The sequence below is a fragment of the Dendrobates tinctorius genome, unplaced genomic scaffold, assembly GCF_039654945.1.
Source record: "Dendrobates tinctorius isolate UK_male_01 unplaced genomic scaffold, ASM3965494v1 ptg000062l, whole genome shotgun sequence".
Classification (NCBI taxonomy): Eukaryota; Metazoa; Chordata; class Amphibia; order Anura; family Dendrobatidae; genus Dendrobates; species Dendrobates tinctorius.
In genome coordinates, this window is record NW_027361730.1 from 39,806,285 (window position 1) to 39,823,526 (window position 17,242).

Genomic DNA, 17,242 nt, shown 5'->3' on the forward strand with positions numbered 1-17,242 from the left:
TGTCTGCTGCTAGAACTCTGTGTTGCATTGACCTGGTCTCTATTCTGAGCTGCTATTAACCTGCGATTTCTGAGGCTAGTGACTCGGATGAACTTATCCTCCGCAGCAGAGGTGACTCTTGGTCTTCCTTTCCTGGGGCGGTCCTCATGTGAGCCAGTTTCTTTGTAGCGCTTGATGGTTTTTGCCACTGCACTTGCGGACACTTTCAAAAGTTTTTCCAATTTTTCAGACTGACTGACCTTCATTTCTTAAAGTAATGATGGCCACTCGTTTTTCTTTACTTAGCTGCTTTTTTCTTGCCATAATACAAATTCTAACAGTGTATTCAGTAGGACTATCAGCTGTGTATCCACCAGACTTCTGCACAACACAACTGATGTTCCCAACCCCATTTATAAGGCAAGAAATCTCACTTATTAAACCTGACAGGGCACACCTGTGAAGTGAAAACCATTTCCGGTGACTACCTCTTGAAGCTCATCAAGAGAATGCCAAGAGTATGCAAAGCAGTAATCAAAGCAAAAGGTGGCTACTTTGAAGAGCCTAGAATATAAGACATACAGTATTTTCAGTTGTTTCACGCTTTTTTGTTAATTATATAATTCCACATGTGTTAATTCATAGTTTTGATGCTTTCAGAGTGAATCTACAATTTTCATAGTCATGAAAATAAAGAAAACTCTTTGAATGAGGTGTGTCCAAACTTTTGGTCTGTACCATGTATATGTGTGTGTGTGTGTATATGTGTATATATATATTATATTATATTATATTATATTACACACGCGCACATACACTTGTACTCAAAAGTATACCCCGGCAAAATTTTTGCTTTCTTGGCTTTCATGAATGGTAACACCACAACTCTTTCTCCACTCATGTTTAGTGGTTGGGTGAAGCCATTTATTGTCAGACTACTGTGTTTTTTCTTTTTAAATCATAATGATAACCCAGTACATCCAAATGACCCTGATCAAATGTTCATATACCCTGGTGATTTTGGCCTGATAACATGCACAGAAGTTTGACATATATGGGTTTGAATGGTTACTAAAGGTAACAATCCTCACCTGTGACCTCGCTGAAATGAGAGATGCTTGTAGGATTACTAGAGAGGCAAATCAGAACCCCCACTTGACTGCAAAATACCTTCAGAAGGAGTTAAAAGACTGGACTTGTAGTGCATTGTTCTACAGTTCATAGACAGCTACATAAATATGGTCTTCATGGAAGAGTCATCAGAAGAAAACCTCTTCTGTATCCTCACCATAAAATTTAACGTCAGAAGTATGCAAAAGAACATTTAAACAAGCCTGATGCATTTTGGAAACAAGTCCTGAGGTTAAAATAGAACTATTTGGCCACAATGAACGAAGGTATGTGTAAAGAAAAAAGGGCACAGAATTTCAAGAAAAGAACATCTCGCCAACCATTAAGTATGGAGGTGGATCAATCATGCTTTGGGGTTGTGCTGAAGCCAATGGCATGGAGAACATTTCATGGGTAGAGGGAAGAATGGTTTCAATTAAATTTCATCAAATCCTTGATGCACGCATAACACCAACTGTAAGGCTTATGTGCACACGGTGCGGATTCTGCTGTGGATCTGCAGCGTTTCAGGCTCTGCGGGTCTGCAGCAGATTTAGGTGCGTTGTACAGTACCATAGTTTTCAATGGTAAACTGAAAAACGCTGTTCCCATGCTGCGGATTTTTCTGCGGGTTCATATCCACAGCATGTCAATTTGTGCGGATTCCGCTGCGGTTTCACACCTTCTCCATTGTAGAGGTGTGAAACCGCAGGCTAATCTGCAGGTAAACCGCAGGTCTTTTGACCTGAGATTTTACCTGCTGATTTTTCCAAATCCGCTCGGAAAAATCTGCAGGACCAAAATCTACGTGTGCATATAGCCTAAAAAAGATGAAATTGGAAAGAGGATGGCTTCTACAAGTGGATAGTGATCCTAAACATGCGTCAAAATCCGCAAAAGACCAACTTAAAAGGCTCAAGCTGAAGGTTTTACAATGGACCTCAGTCCCCTGATCTGAACATCAATGCAAATAAGTGGCGAGATGTCAAAATAGCAGTGCATGCAAGACGACCCAGGAAACTTCCAGAACTGAAAGAATTTTGCAAGGAAGAATGGATGAACATCCCTCAAACAAGATTTGAAAGATACTTGGCTGGCTACAAAAAGCATTTACAGGTTGTGCTACTAGGTTCTAACCATGCAGGGTGCCCAAACTTGCGGCGGCCCATTTTCCTTTTTTGCATTTTTTAAAATGTAAACAATGAAAAAAATTTATATAATTTTTTTTTTTCATTGTTTGCATCTTTTTTTTTATTGGTTTAAAGCACAGAGGAAATGTGTTTAAGCCGTTTTAGAGATCATTTCACCTTCAACTTGCTTAACTGTTCACAATAACAGTAATTTTGACCAGGGGTGCCCAAACTTTTACATGACACTGTCTTTCTTTCTGCTTCTGACAGACTTGAGGAATTTGTGACATAGCATGTGACATAGCACTAGTCAGTCTACGATGGGCTGCAATTTGAAGTGTGGAAGCAATTTTATTTCATTCTCAAAGGACCCCTTGGGATCTAGTCACTTTTGGTCTCAAAGGGAACCTGTCAGGTCCCCCCGTGCCTCTAGAACCATGGGCTTGATAACCTGACATACAAGCAGCGGAGTCATCGTTATGCTTACCGAACGCATGTGCTAGACTTCTTCCCCTCCTCAACATTGATCCTCTGAAGCCGGGTGTACCCGTGCCGGCTTCAGAGAAGCGCACTGTGCATGGGTAAGAAGTGCAGAGAATGAAGATCAATAAAAAGAGGGTGAAAAAGCCACATGCATGCACAAAGTAAATATAGCGTTAACGATTATGCTGGCGTTTGTAAGTCATGTTATCACGCCGTGGTTCTGGAGGCACGGGGGACCTAACAGGCTTCTTTTAAGATTGTGGATATTTTATATAGCACTCAAGTTTTCTGCATGGCTATGTCCCAGACGTGCTTTGAGACCACTCTTTTTTGCATTACGACAATAAAGCAGTGTCCACCCCGAGATAACCCCAACTTTTTAAAGTCAGGACGGTCATTGATCACTTCAGCAACAAATTTTCTGAGTTGTACGTTCCCCTAAGGGATATTTGCATAGACAAGTTGCTGATACATATCAAGGGGAGGCTTAAATTCCTGCAGTATCTGCTCAATAAGAGGGCCCACTACAGAATTAAAATGTACAAGCTGTGCGAGAGTACATCAGGGTATACTCACAAATTTAGGGTTTATGAATGGAAAGGACACACGGATTGAACCTCCTGAATTTTCCGCTGTCCTGGTAGTGAGGTGGGAAAATTGTGTGGGATTTGGTGCACCCACTGCTGGATCAAGGTTATCACCTCTACATACAGTAGATATCTTCTACACCAACATCCCAATCTTCAAATCCCTCTGCCAGAGTCCTCCCTAGGTCGCTGGTTTGGTAGCTGCTCAGAGAGGGTTAAGGCCCCGTCTCACATAGCGAGATCGTTGAAGTGTCACCGATTTTGTGACGCAACAGTGACCTCGCCAGCGATCTCACGTAGGCCCCGCTGCGATGTCGCTATTCGTGCTCGAATGTCCCAGGCCATTTTTTGATCGCTGGTGTCCCGCTGGCCGGCGCACATCGCTGTTTGACACCGACGAGCGACCTCGTTAGCAACGCAGAAATCAGGGACGCAGGTGGGAGTCAGACAAGGTCCCAACGACCGCCAAGGTCGTTATACGGATCGCTGGATCATTGTTGCGTCATTGGGTAAGTCTGCCTGTCTGACGGCCATGTAATGATCATGTAGCGACGCACCAGCGATCCTTACCAGGTCGTATCGTTGTCGGGATCGCTGGTGCGTCGCTTAGTGTAACTGTACCCTTAGAGCAGAGCCTAATGTAGTGATAACATACTGGTTGTCAAGTATAAGGACAAGAGTGATGTCCTATTCTTGATCACAATACATGGTGATGGGTACTCCCGCACTATTGTACGAGGTACATCTACCCTGGTGCCCAAGCCAGAATCTGTCCTGGGGTACAAAAAGAACATGAGGGGAGTTGATCTCTGTTTTCAAGTACTCCAGCCCTACTGTGCCAAGCGGAAAGCAAAAGCCTGATAGAAAAACTGGTCATGCACATTGTACAGATGGCAATGTATAGCGCTTACGTGTTATCACGATGTGTAAGCAATACGGACACTTCCTTCAGTCTCAGGAGGTAATGGTTAAGGCCCTAATATTTGGAAGTCAGGAAGGAGAAGGGCCCCAGTTTGTCTGGAACTGAAGATGCCTCTATTTTACCAGGGAAACATTTCACAGATGTGGTTCCTCAAACTGCAAAGAGAGAGGTCGGAAAAAAAGTGCTGAATTTGTTACAAAACAGGATTCAGAAAGGACACCACTTGGCAATGTGACACATGCCTCAAAAAATCTGGCCTAGTCATAAGACTATTTAAAAGTCTACCACTCATCCATGGATTACTATATTTATTTCTGATTTACTGTAATTTATTGCGCAACCTGATGTACTCTACACAACTTACAGTACATATGCCTAAAGAGATGAACTGGAATATAATTTGGTCTGCATTCGGCATGTAAGTGCATATTCACAGTGGCCATTATACAGACAAAATCTAAGATAAAAACAAAATAAGCACGTAACCTGCAGTAAATAAATAGCAATAGTGCATGAAAATACTGTAATTTAGGGTACGTGATTTAACATAATTTTGTTGAAAAAACGTAAAAGCTATCCCACCACGCCAAGGTGACCCATATGTCAAGTGAACTAATGTGAGTAAGGGTTGAAAAGGACTATGACTGGCTAATGGACACCTAGCCATGGACAACAATATGAATGTATTGTCCAGCCGAAAGAAATGGGAGGCCACACCCTTAATTGCACAGAGCACATAAAAACTTTATCAACAAAGAGTTTAAATGGAATATAAGTTGGTGTGCATGCAGCATGTAGGCACATGTTCACACTGGCCGCTAAACAGACAAAACCTAAGATAAAGACAAAATAAGCAAATGCCCTGCAGCAATTTACACATGTCAACCCGATGAACTTTACACAACTTATTGCTAGTTCCAATCTGTGGCTCTAAGTTCAAGCCTTCTTCCTCTCTGAACAGACAACTTCCATATTTAATTTCACAGAGGAGCATGCATAGCGTATAATAAGTCATCTCACTTTGACATGGCAGGCCTGGCTTGTCACTCTCCACAAGGAGAAACTTTACCCCTTAGATTCCAGTCTTAAAGGGGTTTTCCAACAAAGTTTTAAGCAACATATTAATCAATAGATCTTTGAATAATAATAAGTCCGATAATTGGATGTGTTTACAAAAAATGTTCCTGTGCTGAGATATTATAAACTTGCCCCTGCTATGTGCTGTGTAATCTGTGTCTTGACTGTACAGGAACATGGTCTGATCATGCCACATCTCCTGGCAGGGGAGGAAGCAAGACTGAGTATACAGTCATTATAGCTCGGGATCACAGTTGATTCTTTTTATGAGGCAAAACATTTCACTGCCTGTTAAGCAATCTTTTACCTTAACAAAATAATCAGCTGCAATCCTCTTTTGCTTCCTCCCCTGCCCAGGAGATGTGGTATGATCAGACCATGTTCCTGCACGGTCAGACACAACCATTACACAGTACACAGCAGGGGCACATGTATGAGATTATCGAAGCACAGTAACATTTAAACGCATCCAATTGTGAAATTTATTTAATTATTGGTTAAACTTTGTACCCCTTTTAAGCCTCTCATCCTGCCAACTCATATTTCGTACTTTGCATTGACATTATCAGCACTGTCCTCATTGAGGCTCACAATCAAAAACTTTTTTTTTTCACTTTTAACTGAATTTAATAGTGACGTTAGGAAACTTGAAGCTCTGAGTATCCGATCGTGTCCCATACATAGCAGTGATTCAGCACTGCTATGTATGTAAGAAATCCCGATCACCTAGAGCTGGAGTTAACAGGAGATCGTAATGACAGGGGTCATTAGCAGAACACATCGGCGCACCTCCATCACATGACAGGAGCGCCGATGCAAGGGATCGATGACGCGCTTCCGGCGAGTGTTCAATCCAGCTTTCAGTGATTGCATTTAACCCCTTTCCGACATCGGGCGTAATAGTACTATGGAATCGCGATTCACTCGTGGCTATTAACTAATTAAATGCCGCTGTCAAACGCTGACAGCAGCATTTAACTCGCGTCACGTGATCGCGGGTCAACGAATTGTTGGCATGACAGCCAGAGGTCTCCTGGAGACCTCTATAGTTGTGGGTGTCGGCTTGCAGTGAGCCCCGCACGGTGGTCAGAGCTCATGGCAAGTGAGTAATTCTGCTATATAGAGACAATCTGATCATCGCCTTTATGTAGCAGAGCTGATCAGGTTGTGGCAACTTATAGTCTCCCATGGAGACTATTGAAGCATGCCAAAAGTAAAAAAAAAAAAAATTCAAATGACCCCCTGGGGGCATTCAAAATAAAACAAATTTAAAAAAAAAAAAAAATCAAACATACACATTTGGTATCACCGGCTTCAGAATCGCCCGATCTATCAATAAAAAAAGATTAACGCGATCGCTAAACGGCGTAGCGATAAAAGTCAAAACGCCAGAATTACGTTTTCTTGGTCGCCGCAACATTGCTTTACAATGTAATAAAGGGTGATAAAAAGATTGTATCTGCACCAAAATGGTATCATTATGAGATGATTAAAAAATGGAGGCACTACGGGTATTGGAAAATGGCGCTTTTTTTTTTTTTTTTTTTTTTTTTTTTTTTTAACAAAGTTTGGAACTTTTTTTCACCACTTAGATAAAGAACCTAGACATGTTTGGTGTCTTATGAACTTGTAATGACCTGCAGAATCATAATGGCAGGTTAGTTTTAGCATTTAGTGATCCTAGTAAAAAAGCTAAATAAAAAACAAGTGTGGGATTCCCTTTTTTTTGCAATTTCACCCCACTTGGAATTTTTTTTCCTGTTTTCTAGTACACTACATGGTAAAACCAATGGTGTCGTTCAAAAGTACAACTCATCCCGCAAAAAACATGCTATCACACGGCCATATTGACAAAAAAATAAAAAAGTTATGGCTCTGAGAAGGAGAGCTAAAATCAAACGCAAAACTGAAAAAAAGCTCCGGAGGTTAACAAGTTAACGGCATGGCTCCAGCCATGGCTGTTAAAGGCATATGATGAATGATTAAATGTGCAAAGAAAGTTGTGGTCTCGGCATGGGAGCCCAACCTTTGCCATAAGTATACGTTAAAGGCTGTGAAGGAGTTAAAACTGCAATCAGAAAATCAAATGCTTCGGGTGTTTCGTTGCAATTAACACAAAGTAGAATGAAAAAATGAGATTTTTTTTTTTTCCACTAAAATATTGATCTATATTTTTCCTGATAAGATAACATTATGCCTTTACATTTTATTGTGCAGTTTCTCCCAAACACAGAACTCATGTTTTGGCATTTGCAGGGCTTGGAAGAGAGAGAGCATTATTTGATTTGTGGAGATAAATTTTTGTCGAAATTGGAGACTTCATGGCATTTGCCGAGCCCTTGTTTGGAAACTATACCCGTTAGGCCTGTTTCACACTTCTGTCTTTTTGTTTCAGTCACAATCCGTCATTTTGTGAAAAAAAAAAAAAAAAAAACGGATCCAGCAAATTTTCCCGCTGGATCGTTTTTTTTCTCAGACTTTTTATTAGCGACGGATTGTGACAGATGGCCACACGTTTCATCCATGATCCGTCATAAATTCTTTGTATGTCGGCCGGAGACAACGGACAAAGTAACGTTTTTTGTGTACGTTGAAAAGTCTGACAGCGACGGATCCAGCGCCGTCCATCATTGGCTATAATGGAAGCCTATGGGTGCAGGATCTGTTGCTGTCCGTCAAAAGACGGAATCCGTCGCTGGATTCCGTTTTTTCAAACTGAGCATGCCCGGAACAATTTCTCTTCCTTTAATTTAACCCCCACAGCCTTTCGGGCATATAAAAATTCTCTCTCTATTCCTAAAACTACTGCTTTGACGGATCCGTAAAAAAAAAAAAAAACGCATCCGGTGCATCAGTTTTTTGTAATCTGCACTAGATCCGTTTTTTAAACACTTTGACGGATTGTGACTGAAGTGTGAAACGGGCCTTAATGAATTCATCTAGGGGTTTAGTGACCATTTACCGTATTTTTCGCTTTATAAGATGCACTTTTGTTCCCCCAAATTTTGGGGGAAAGTAGGGGGTGCGTCTTATAATCCGAATATACGGGGGAGGGGGGTGTATGTGTATATATATATATATATACTGCAGGGTCCAGGGGAGGTGGGGGCAGCTTTGGAGCGGTGCTGTGAGCTGGTAAAAGCTGCCGGAGGGAGCCTTTGATCTCCTGCTCCCGCTCATATAATATGCACTGCCGCTGTCCATCACCATGGTGCTGAAACCGCACCACGGTGACTGGCTGGGGGAGCGGCGCATATTATAGCTGCCTGCTCCCTCCTTTGATCGCACATGATCCCCTGTGTTAGATATCGCCCCCATGCTGCTGCCCATAGTAAAATAAAAAAACTCTTTCCTTACCTCCTCCAGCGCTGATCTCCCAGTGTGTCTGCTGCTGCTGTCATCAGGCACGCAGAGATGATATCACTCTGCTGTGCTGATCACATGACCGGCACTGAGAACCAGGAAGTGGAGGAGGAGCTCAACCACACTGAGGGAGACACGAGGAGGGACAGCGCTGAGAAGGTAAGGAAAGAGTTTATTTTACTAAAAGCAGCAGCATGGAGGCGATATCTAACACAGGGGGCCGTGTGTCAGCCACAGGGGGCCAGTGTGCCAGCCACAGGGGGCCGTGTGTCAGCCACAGGGGGCCAGTGTGTCAGCCACAGGGGGCCAGTGTGCCAGCCACAGGGGGCCAGTGTGCCAGCCACAGGGGGCCAGTGTGCCAGCCACAGGGGGCCAGTGTGCCAGCCACAGGGGGCCGTGTGCCAGCCACAGGGGGCCAGTGTGCCAGCCACAGGGGGCCGTGTGCCAGCCACAGGGGGCCAGTGTGCCAGCCACAGGGGGCCAGTGTGCCAGCCACAGGGGGCCGTGTGCCAGCCACAGGGGGCCGTGTGCCAGCCACAGGGGGCCAGTGTGCCAGCCACAGGGGGCCAGTGTGCCAGCCTCAGGGGGGCCGTGTTTCAGCCTCAGGGGGGCCGTGTTTCAGCCACAGGGGGCCCGTGTGCCAGCCACAGGGGGCCCGTGTGCCAGCACAAGGGGGCTATATTCAATATAAGGTGGCCATATCCAGATTAAGGGGGCTAATTTTAGGATGGGGGGGCTATGAGGGACATATACCCTATATGATTTGTTAGACGGACACTGGCATTATAAGATGGACCCCATTTATTAAAAAATTCTCTATTCCTTCACCACATTTGGGGGTGCGTCTTATAATCAGGTGCGTCTTAAAAAGCGAAAAATACGGTAGTACCCACAAGTGCTTCACAAAAGGTTATAATATTGGGGCAGAAAATAAAGACATTTTTTTTCCACACAAATGTTGCTTTAGTTTAAGATGTTTAATTTTCACAAGGGTAATAGCAGAAAATGGACTTCATAATTTGTTATGCAATTTCTCTCGAATGTGGCAACATCTCATGTGGGTCAGGAATTGGTGTTTTTGCATACTGCTGGGCTCTGAAGGCAAGGAGTGCAGCATTTTTTGCTGGACCATATTGCGGATATCACATCACTTTTGTTGAGCCCTGAGGTGAAACCCTGTAAGGCTGGTTTCACATTTGTGCTTCAGGGCGCAGCGACGGCCTGCGCACGGCCGCCGCTAAGCCCTGCCGCGCCTCCGCCGGTAGCTCCGCCTCTGGGCGCATGACGCTGCATGCGTCATGCGTCCCCTATCTTTATCACTGAGGACGCAGGCCGTGCGCAGTATGCGTTTGGCGGCACCTGCGTCCTTTCAACGGTGCGCCGAGCGCAACCAAATTGCAACAGGTTGCGTTTGGCGCTGGTCAGCACACTGTCATAAGGACGCAGGCACCGCCAAACGCATACTGCGCACGGCCTGCGTCCTCAGTGATAAAGATAGGAGATGCATGACGCGTCATACACCCGGAGGCGGAGCTATCGGCGTAGGCACGGCAGGGGCGGTGCTTAATGGCGGCCGTGCGCAGGCCGTCGCTGCACCCTGAAGCGCAAATGTGAAACCGGCCTTACCCAAGAAATTCATTGAGGGGTGTGATGAGCATGCTCAACTCACTGGTGGTATCCAAAATTTCTTTGGGCTACGAAAATGAGCTGCTTGGATGGGAAGAAATGCTATTTTGACTTTTGAAGTTCAATTTTGTCTGGAATAGGTTGCTGATGCCATAGCAGATTGGCAGTCCTTGAAGTGGGAGAATAGTGAATAACCTCCATAATTGACCCATTTGGAAACTTTACCAATGAAAGAATTCATCTTTGTAGTGAGTGGGTGTAGTGAGTATTTTGAATGTACAAGTGCTCCATAGGCTTTTTTAACATTGGGCTGTGCAAATTAAAAATTACTGTTTTAACACTATAATGTTGTTAATTTTGGCTGTAAAAATTTTAAATTTACTAGGATGATGGGTAAATATGGTCCTTCATTTGTTTTGCAGTTTCTCCTGAACACAGCGATACCCCCATATGTAGCTGGATACTACTCCAATGCTGACTGAGGCAGGAGGGTTTAGAACACCCACCTTGCAGGACCTGACAGCTGGCTCTGATATTTTCACTGAGTTAGAAGAGCAGGCTAAAGAAGTTGGGCAGGATGTACTTGAATAACACCACTGGTTACTATTGGGTCCAAGGAGGAATGCTCCTCCTTGTGGAGACTGCACCCAGGAGAAACTCTTCACTGACAGAGGCCTCTTGATTAGCTAAATCAGACTTTCTGCTGTCCAGTTTGAGGGGCCAGCACCCCAGACCACGTGACTGCAAATGGCGTGTCTGGTTCGACTTGGCTTTTTATCCTAAATCAAGTAGCAAGGCTTGTTAAAGGGTCAATAGGTGGCATTAGATTAATTTGCATAATTAATTTCCACAGCACTTTACAGACATCATCATAACATTATCTCATTGTAAACGTTAGTCACTTAAGTTTAGATGCAAAATTGTCCTTTCATTATATCTCACAATAAAACGTTTTATTTCACTTTTTTGGGAACTTTACTCAAATTTATATACATTTTCACAGGTAAAAGTTCACGAAGTATAGGAGAATATCAACCCAAAGTAACAGACTGCTCAAAGAAGGAACCACTAAGTGCCTCACCGAGGAAAGTAAAAAGTTCCCTAATTCTGAAGCTGCGGAGAGTGCGCAATCATACCGGCATCCATGTATATAGGGCTCAAAGTCCAAAGACTCCGCAGAAGAAGGACAAACTACAGAAAAGTACAGTGTGTCGCCGGAAACAAACTAGAGCATGCCCAGTGTTTACCTACAAGAAAAGAAGGCAGCGACGTACAAGGAAACGTTTTCCAAATCTAGTTGGGAGACGTATCTTACACTTGTTTGATGACGGCGAACAAGACGTCTGGTTTCGAGGTAGAGTGCTACGGGTGCACCTACGTTCACGTAACCCTCGTGACACACAGTTTGAGGTGTGGTATGATGATGAGCCAGGCACGCGCTATTTTTTAGAACTATTGCAAGACTACGAGAAAGGATGGCTCCGATTGGAAGATTAAGCCAGTCTTTGTAAAACAGTGGTTACACAATAGTCCTGGCAGGTATAGATCACAGTGATTAACGAAACATTTCTGTTCAGGGCTGTGGAGCCGGTAAGCTAATGTTCTGACTCCTCTATTTTTTCACTCTCTGACTTCCTCTTTCTTCTTCATAAATGGTCAATAATTAGTTAATAACACAATTGCTGTAATAACATGGTAACATTTTTAAGTAACTAGGACCCTTAGATTGTTAAAATATATTTTTATTATCAGGTATACATTTTTCTTTTTTGTATGAAAGTTACTAAATTACTTTATATTAGAGCATTTTTTTCAGCTGGAATCGGTACATTTTTACTGACTGACTCCAATATAAATACTTGACCCAATAACTCTGACTCCACAGCCCTGTTTCTGTTTAAAATTTTTCATCATTTTTTTTTTCTCCTTTTGTGAGGAAAATGTAAGTGCAGATTAAAAAATAAGATGTGCCACTTTTACATTTCCTGTAACCTCCTTGATGGTTTCGGGAGGTAATTTTATGTACATTTTAACCAGGTATCCTGGAATTCAGTATGTCTTAGAAAATTTTATATTAAGAAGTTTCTTCTAAATATATAAAAAATGCCTTAATGCTGTCTCTTCCTGTTTTCTTTAAGTATTTTCATGTGTATAATAATATGGTATGTTATTGGTTTTGTTACAAGAAAATAATGTAGCTATGTTTCAATTCGTTATTTTTCCAGTTTTATTAAACCATACCTCCACTTTAGAGGGAATCTGTGAGCAGGTTTTGCTGTTTAGTCTGATAGCAGCATGATGTAGGGATGGAGACCCTGATTCCAGTGATGTATCGCTTAGTTTACTGGGTGCCGCAGTTGTGCTAGAACCACAGTTTTCTTTGCTGTAAGTCTACTGAGTACTGTTTAACTCCACCCACACCACTTATTAGCTTTCTGTGTACATTTGTATAGTGACAGTGCGCTCCTAATCAGTGCTGGGGTCATGGTTGGACCAGGAATCACAAGACTACTAGTCCTCTAGTGATTATCTTCTGCTGATAAAACACAGCCTAGTAAGTGATGCATCGCTGGAATCAGTATCTCAGCCCCTACATCATGGTGCCATCAGGTTACATAGCAAAAAACCTGTTGACAGATTCTCTTTAAGCAAAATGACACAACTTTTAAATGTATGTTGCTCTGGTACAGAGATCCAATCTTTGCAGTCATGCAGCCAAACAGCCTAAATATTATATAATACCTTGTGCCTGGTGCAAGTTTCCAAGGAGTGGTCATGCACTTCCTGTTTAGTCACTGCGTTTGCCATCATGCAGTGCATCATCTTTTCCTGTAATGTACGGTAGAACTGAAGTTTTATGAAAGTGAAAATATGTTTTAACAGGATTTTACACTTAAAATTTTGTTCATGTTCATCAAGTGTGAAACTCCTTTAAGGAGTACCCATCATCAAAAAAGTCGACTTTTTTGTGTTATTACATTAAAATAAATTTTAAATTCAATTAAAATAATCAATAGATGAAAGGCACTTGCATACCATGCGGAAGGCAGGCGACTGCTATAGAAAACTGACCATCTGCTGAAAGTTGCTGCCAGCTCCCGTTTCTAGCAGCGCTATGTCATTCCACAGCTCGGAAGTGATCAATATGTCCTGAGCAGAGGGAGCGGGGTCTCAGCTGCACAGATAATGTTTGTGCTACTACTTGGGGACATAGTTACTTTATTAGTAGAGGTTTTACTGCCTCTGTGCGGTGCTTCACTGTGTTTCACTATCATTGATCTCTTTGATTGGCGTGAGAATACTCTGGTCCTAGCAGAGACCAGTGTGATAATGATAGACCGGGAGGCAGGGAAAAGTGCTTACATCTGACATTTCCTAGATATTGAAGCAGTGGAGAAGCTTCATGATGTGAACTGAAGGCCCAGTAGCAGCACATAAAATACCATTCCTTCTAAAATCTCACTAAACACTGAGATTTCGAAAGTTATGCTGAGATCTCGCTGCTTGGTGGAGTGATAAACTTTGAGAAGAGGTGGATAGGCAGGGAAAAACTCCTTTTATAAAGTGAAACTGTGGCCCCAGCAGTAGTACTGTGTGCTTCCTGTTTTGTTTTGTTTTTTGACCCACGTATGTGGATTATAAACTTTGTATGGTGCAAAGGGATCAATGAGGAGCCATACTGTCCACAAGATATAAATCAACGTTTTTTAGATGGATACTGACTTTTAAGGCAATGTAAAAAAGTAAATATACACCTATAGAATGACACTTGTTTTTTAATAAATGGATTTTTGATCGGCCCTCTTTAAAGGGGTATTCCCATCTCTGATATCCTATCCCAATATGTAGGAGGTGTCGTAGAAATAATATTAGCAAACACATGTAATTAGAAATGTAGCATAGTTTTTCTGATTCGCTATATCTCGTTCCTCATGTGCAGGCATTGCAGGACCTTAGGTATCCATGGTTGCGACGGCTGATATAGTGACAGTTTGCTAGTGGATGTAACCATGGATACCTAAGGTCCTACAATGCCTGCACATGAGGAAAGAGACAAAACGAAACAGAAAAAACTATACTACATTTCTAATTTGAGGTATTTGCTAATATTATTATTATTACACCTACTACATATTGGAATAAGATCTTGGAGATGGGAATACCCCTTTTAAGGACTAATTCACAGACCTGTTTACTGTACTTTCACATTCTTTCCATCTTCCATTCAGCCAGTGCTCTGTTAATTGAAAAGCAGTCATATGATATTGATAGACACCATTTATTTGAATGATTTTTAGTTAAGACAGCATATTGGGAAAAAAAAAATCAAAAGGTATGGTGTTTGAAAGTTTAGATTAACATCCCACCCATTTAATTTTAATTGGAGTTATTTATTCTTATGAATTAACCATCTATAGGCATCCAGAAAGCAGAAGCTTATCCTAATGGTAGTCCATGCACTATGAACAAAAAGTAATGCAAAGAGAGACGTTGCCAATGGCATCCAGCCATCTTAACTGCTAGGCACAACCCATGTTCCTTGCACCAAGTTTCATCCTCCATCACTACCTCATAGTTATGCATATTGTAATTTGCTGCTGGATAAACTTAATCTGGATAATTTTTATATTGAATGAACTGTTCATTATTACTCTTAACAATACCAAATGTTCTAACCTGTGATTAAAGGGGTTGTCAACTACTTTAAATTAACCCCCCAATGTATCCCCCCGGAGCCCCTAATGAATTTTGTAAATGCCTTATGTTGCCTATACTACCTGTGAGTTACGCTATCCGTGGCCGCTCATAGGCAGCATGTGACTCAGCACTGACGTCACAAGTGAGGCGTGACTCAGCGCTTGGTCCCCGTGGTGGCTGCTGGGTTGTGGGTAGGGTTACCCTCCGCGTCACACCCAGCATCCACCGCGTGCTTTCTCAATGAATCGGTGCGCGGTGGATGACGGGTGTGACGCGGGAGGATAACCCCGCCCACAGCCTGGCAGCCAGCGCGGAAGGAGGAAGAGGGACCCCCGGCTGCTGCCAGCAGTTGACGGGACGTCAGCGGAGAAGCAAGAGCCGGCTGCAGCCGGGGGTCACGTGCTGCCTGTGAGCGGCCAGCGATAGCGCCTCTCGCAGGCAGTATAGGCAGCATGACGTTTTTACAAAATTCATTAGGGGCCCCAGGGGAATACATTGGGGGGTTAATTTAAAGTAGTGGACAACCCCTTTAAAGTACAAAACCACATTTTGTTGTGGAAGAGTTATCAATTTTTAGTAATCATTTTCCTTTTTATAAGGGCCATGTATGGTTTTCACTCTTTAAGGATTGTTTTTATACAGTTGTATTTATACACATGATCAAATAATGATGCACATTGCATCAAGAGAGCTAATATGGACCAACTCTTGTCTGAAGTGATAGAAAAGCTGTACATTTATTTTAAGCTGTGTTTGTAACGTGTAATGGTTGTAAATTGTTTTGTGTATTACATGCAAGAAGTGCCTCCTAGTCAAACATTAAAAGAACAACATGACCATGTTAAAATTGCATTTTGTTTTTTTATAAATTTGATCAATCTGTCTCTGTATATTTACAGTAGTTACCTGAAGGCAACGTGTAAAAGTACCACAAGCTATTCATGAAACACACGGATGGTACATTGGGCCAATTCTTATACAGTTAAGCCATAGTGGGATGTTGGAAGCATCCTAACGGTAAATTGTAGTTAATTGACATGATCGAACTCATCAAATATTGTTGTGACCCCCACCCACAAAGCATCCTCATTACAAAATTTTAAAATTCTTGTGCTTAATTTTGCAGAACAATCTGCTTTCAAGAATTTAAAAATAAAAAACAGATGGATTTCATACATATAAAGAATTTGGATATGATCCGATGTCACCCAGGCTGAGCATTCCCCATGCCCTACAGTAAGGGGGAATGGGAGAAAATATATTATTTAATCCCTAAGTGACAAGGCTAAATTTTTAAAATCTGACTTGTATCTTTGTGGTTACAACTCTGAATTGTTTCAACATATTCCAGTAATTTTGAGAGTGGTTTTTGTGACACATTGTACTTTGTTCATGGTAAATTTAGGTCGCTATGTTTTGCGTAAATTAAAATTAGAAATTTGTTTAAAAAATTAACAATTTTGAAACTTGGAATGATTATCCCTTTAATTCAGTCATACCACACAAAATAGTTAATAACATTTACCTAATGTCTGCTTTACATCAGCATCAATTGTAAAACTTTATTTTGTTAGGCTATTAGAAGTTTTAAAAGTATAGCAGTAATTTTTCATGTTTTTGTCGAGAAAATTTACAAAACTTATTTTTTTTAGGGGCCTATTCGTTTTTGAAGTGACTTTAGGGGATGTTTATATTGGAAAAACTCCAAAAGTTATACTATTTTAAAAACAGAACCCCTCAACAGATTCAAAACTGTTGTCAGTTTATTAACCTTTCAGCTGCTTTTCTAGACTTAATGTAATATGGCACAACAGGAAAGAAAAATTATTTCCAGAGCGTCCCTTCTAACAGAAGACCAGTACGTAATCCATCTCGTCCTCTAGGACAAGAAAAGCATGAGAGGTTAAACAGCCCCCACCACTTCGCCCTCAATGTTTTTTCCTGTCCATAGGAGGACAGATGCGTGACCGAATCCGCAACAGCGCAAAGTTTTCCATGGAACGGGTTCAGGGTGGATTCATGCTTTCCCTTGCTCCAGTCAAGCAGGTCGTCGCTGACAACTCTTTGGGCAGAGGTTCCTCAGTAGGTAGAGATTCCTCAGTTGAGTGGGATGCAGCTCTTGACGTATGCCACTTCTCTCTTTGGAGGGCTCTATGCTCCCTGCTGTGGCTTCCCAGGGTGCGCTTCCAGTGAGGTCTGGCGTGCTTTCCAGGGTGGAACACCCTTTTGGGTTCCAGGAGAAGGCGCATGGTGATCTGCAGGCTCGG

At 42.3% G+C, this 17,242-nt stretch overlaps 1 protein-coding gene across 4 annotated transcripts in view; it reads left to right on the plus strand.

Annotated features, from left to right (window-relative positions):
* CUNH15orf39 (chromosome unknown C15orf39 homolog) overlaps window positions 1-12,815 on the plus strand; it is a 108,321-nt gene extending 95,506 nt beyond the window's left edge. For 2 of the 4 annotated variants that reach the window (XM_073579580.1, XM_073579582.1), the window contains one exon: window positions 11,281-11,484. In XM_073579580.1, the coding sequence (XP_073435681.1) occupies window positions 11,281-11,284 (4 nt within the window). In that variant the 3' untranslated portion in view covers window positions 11,285-11,484. Of the gene's footprint in view, window positions 1-11,280 lie in introns of all 4 variants that reach the window. The other 2 variants (XM_073579578.1, XM_073579579.1) reach the window with 1 other exon arrangement.
* Window positions 12,816-17,242: the final 4,427 nt, after the last annotated feature.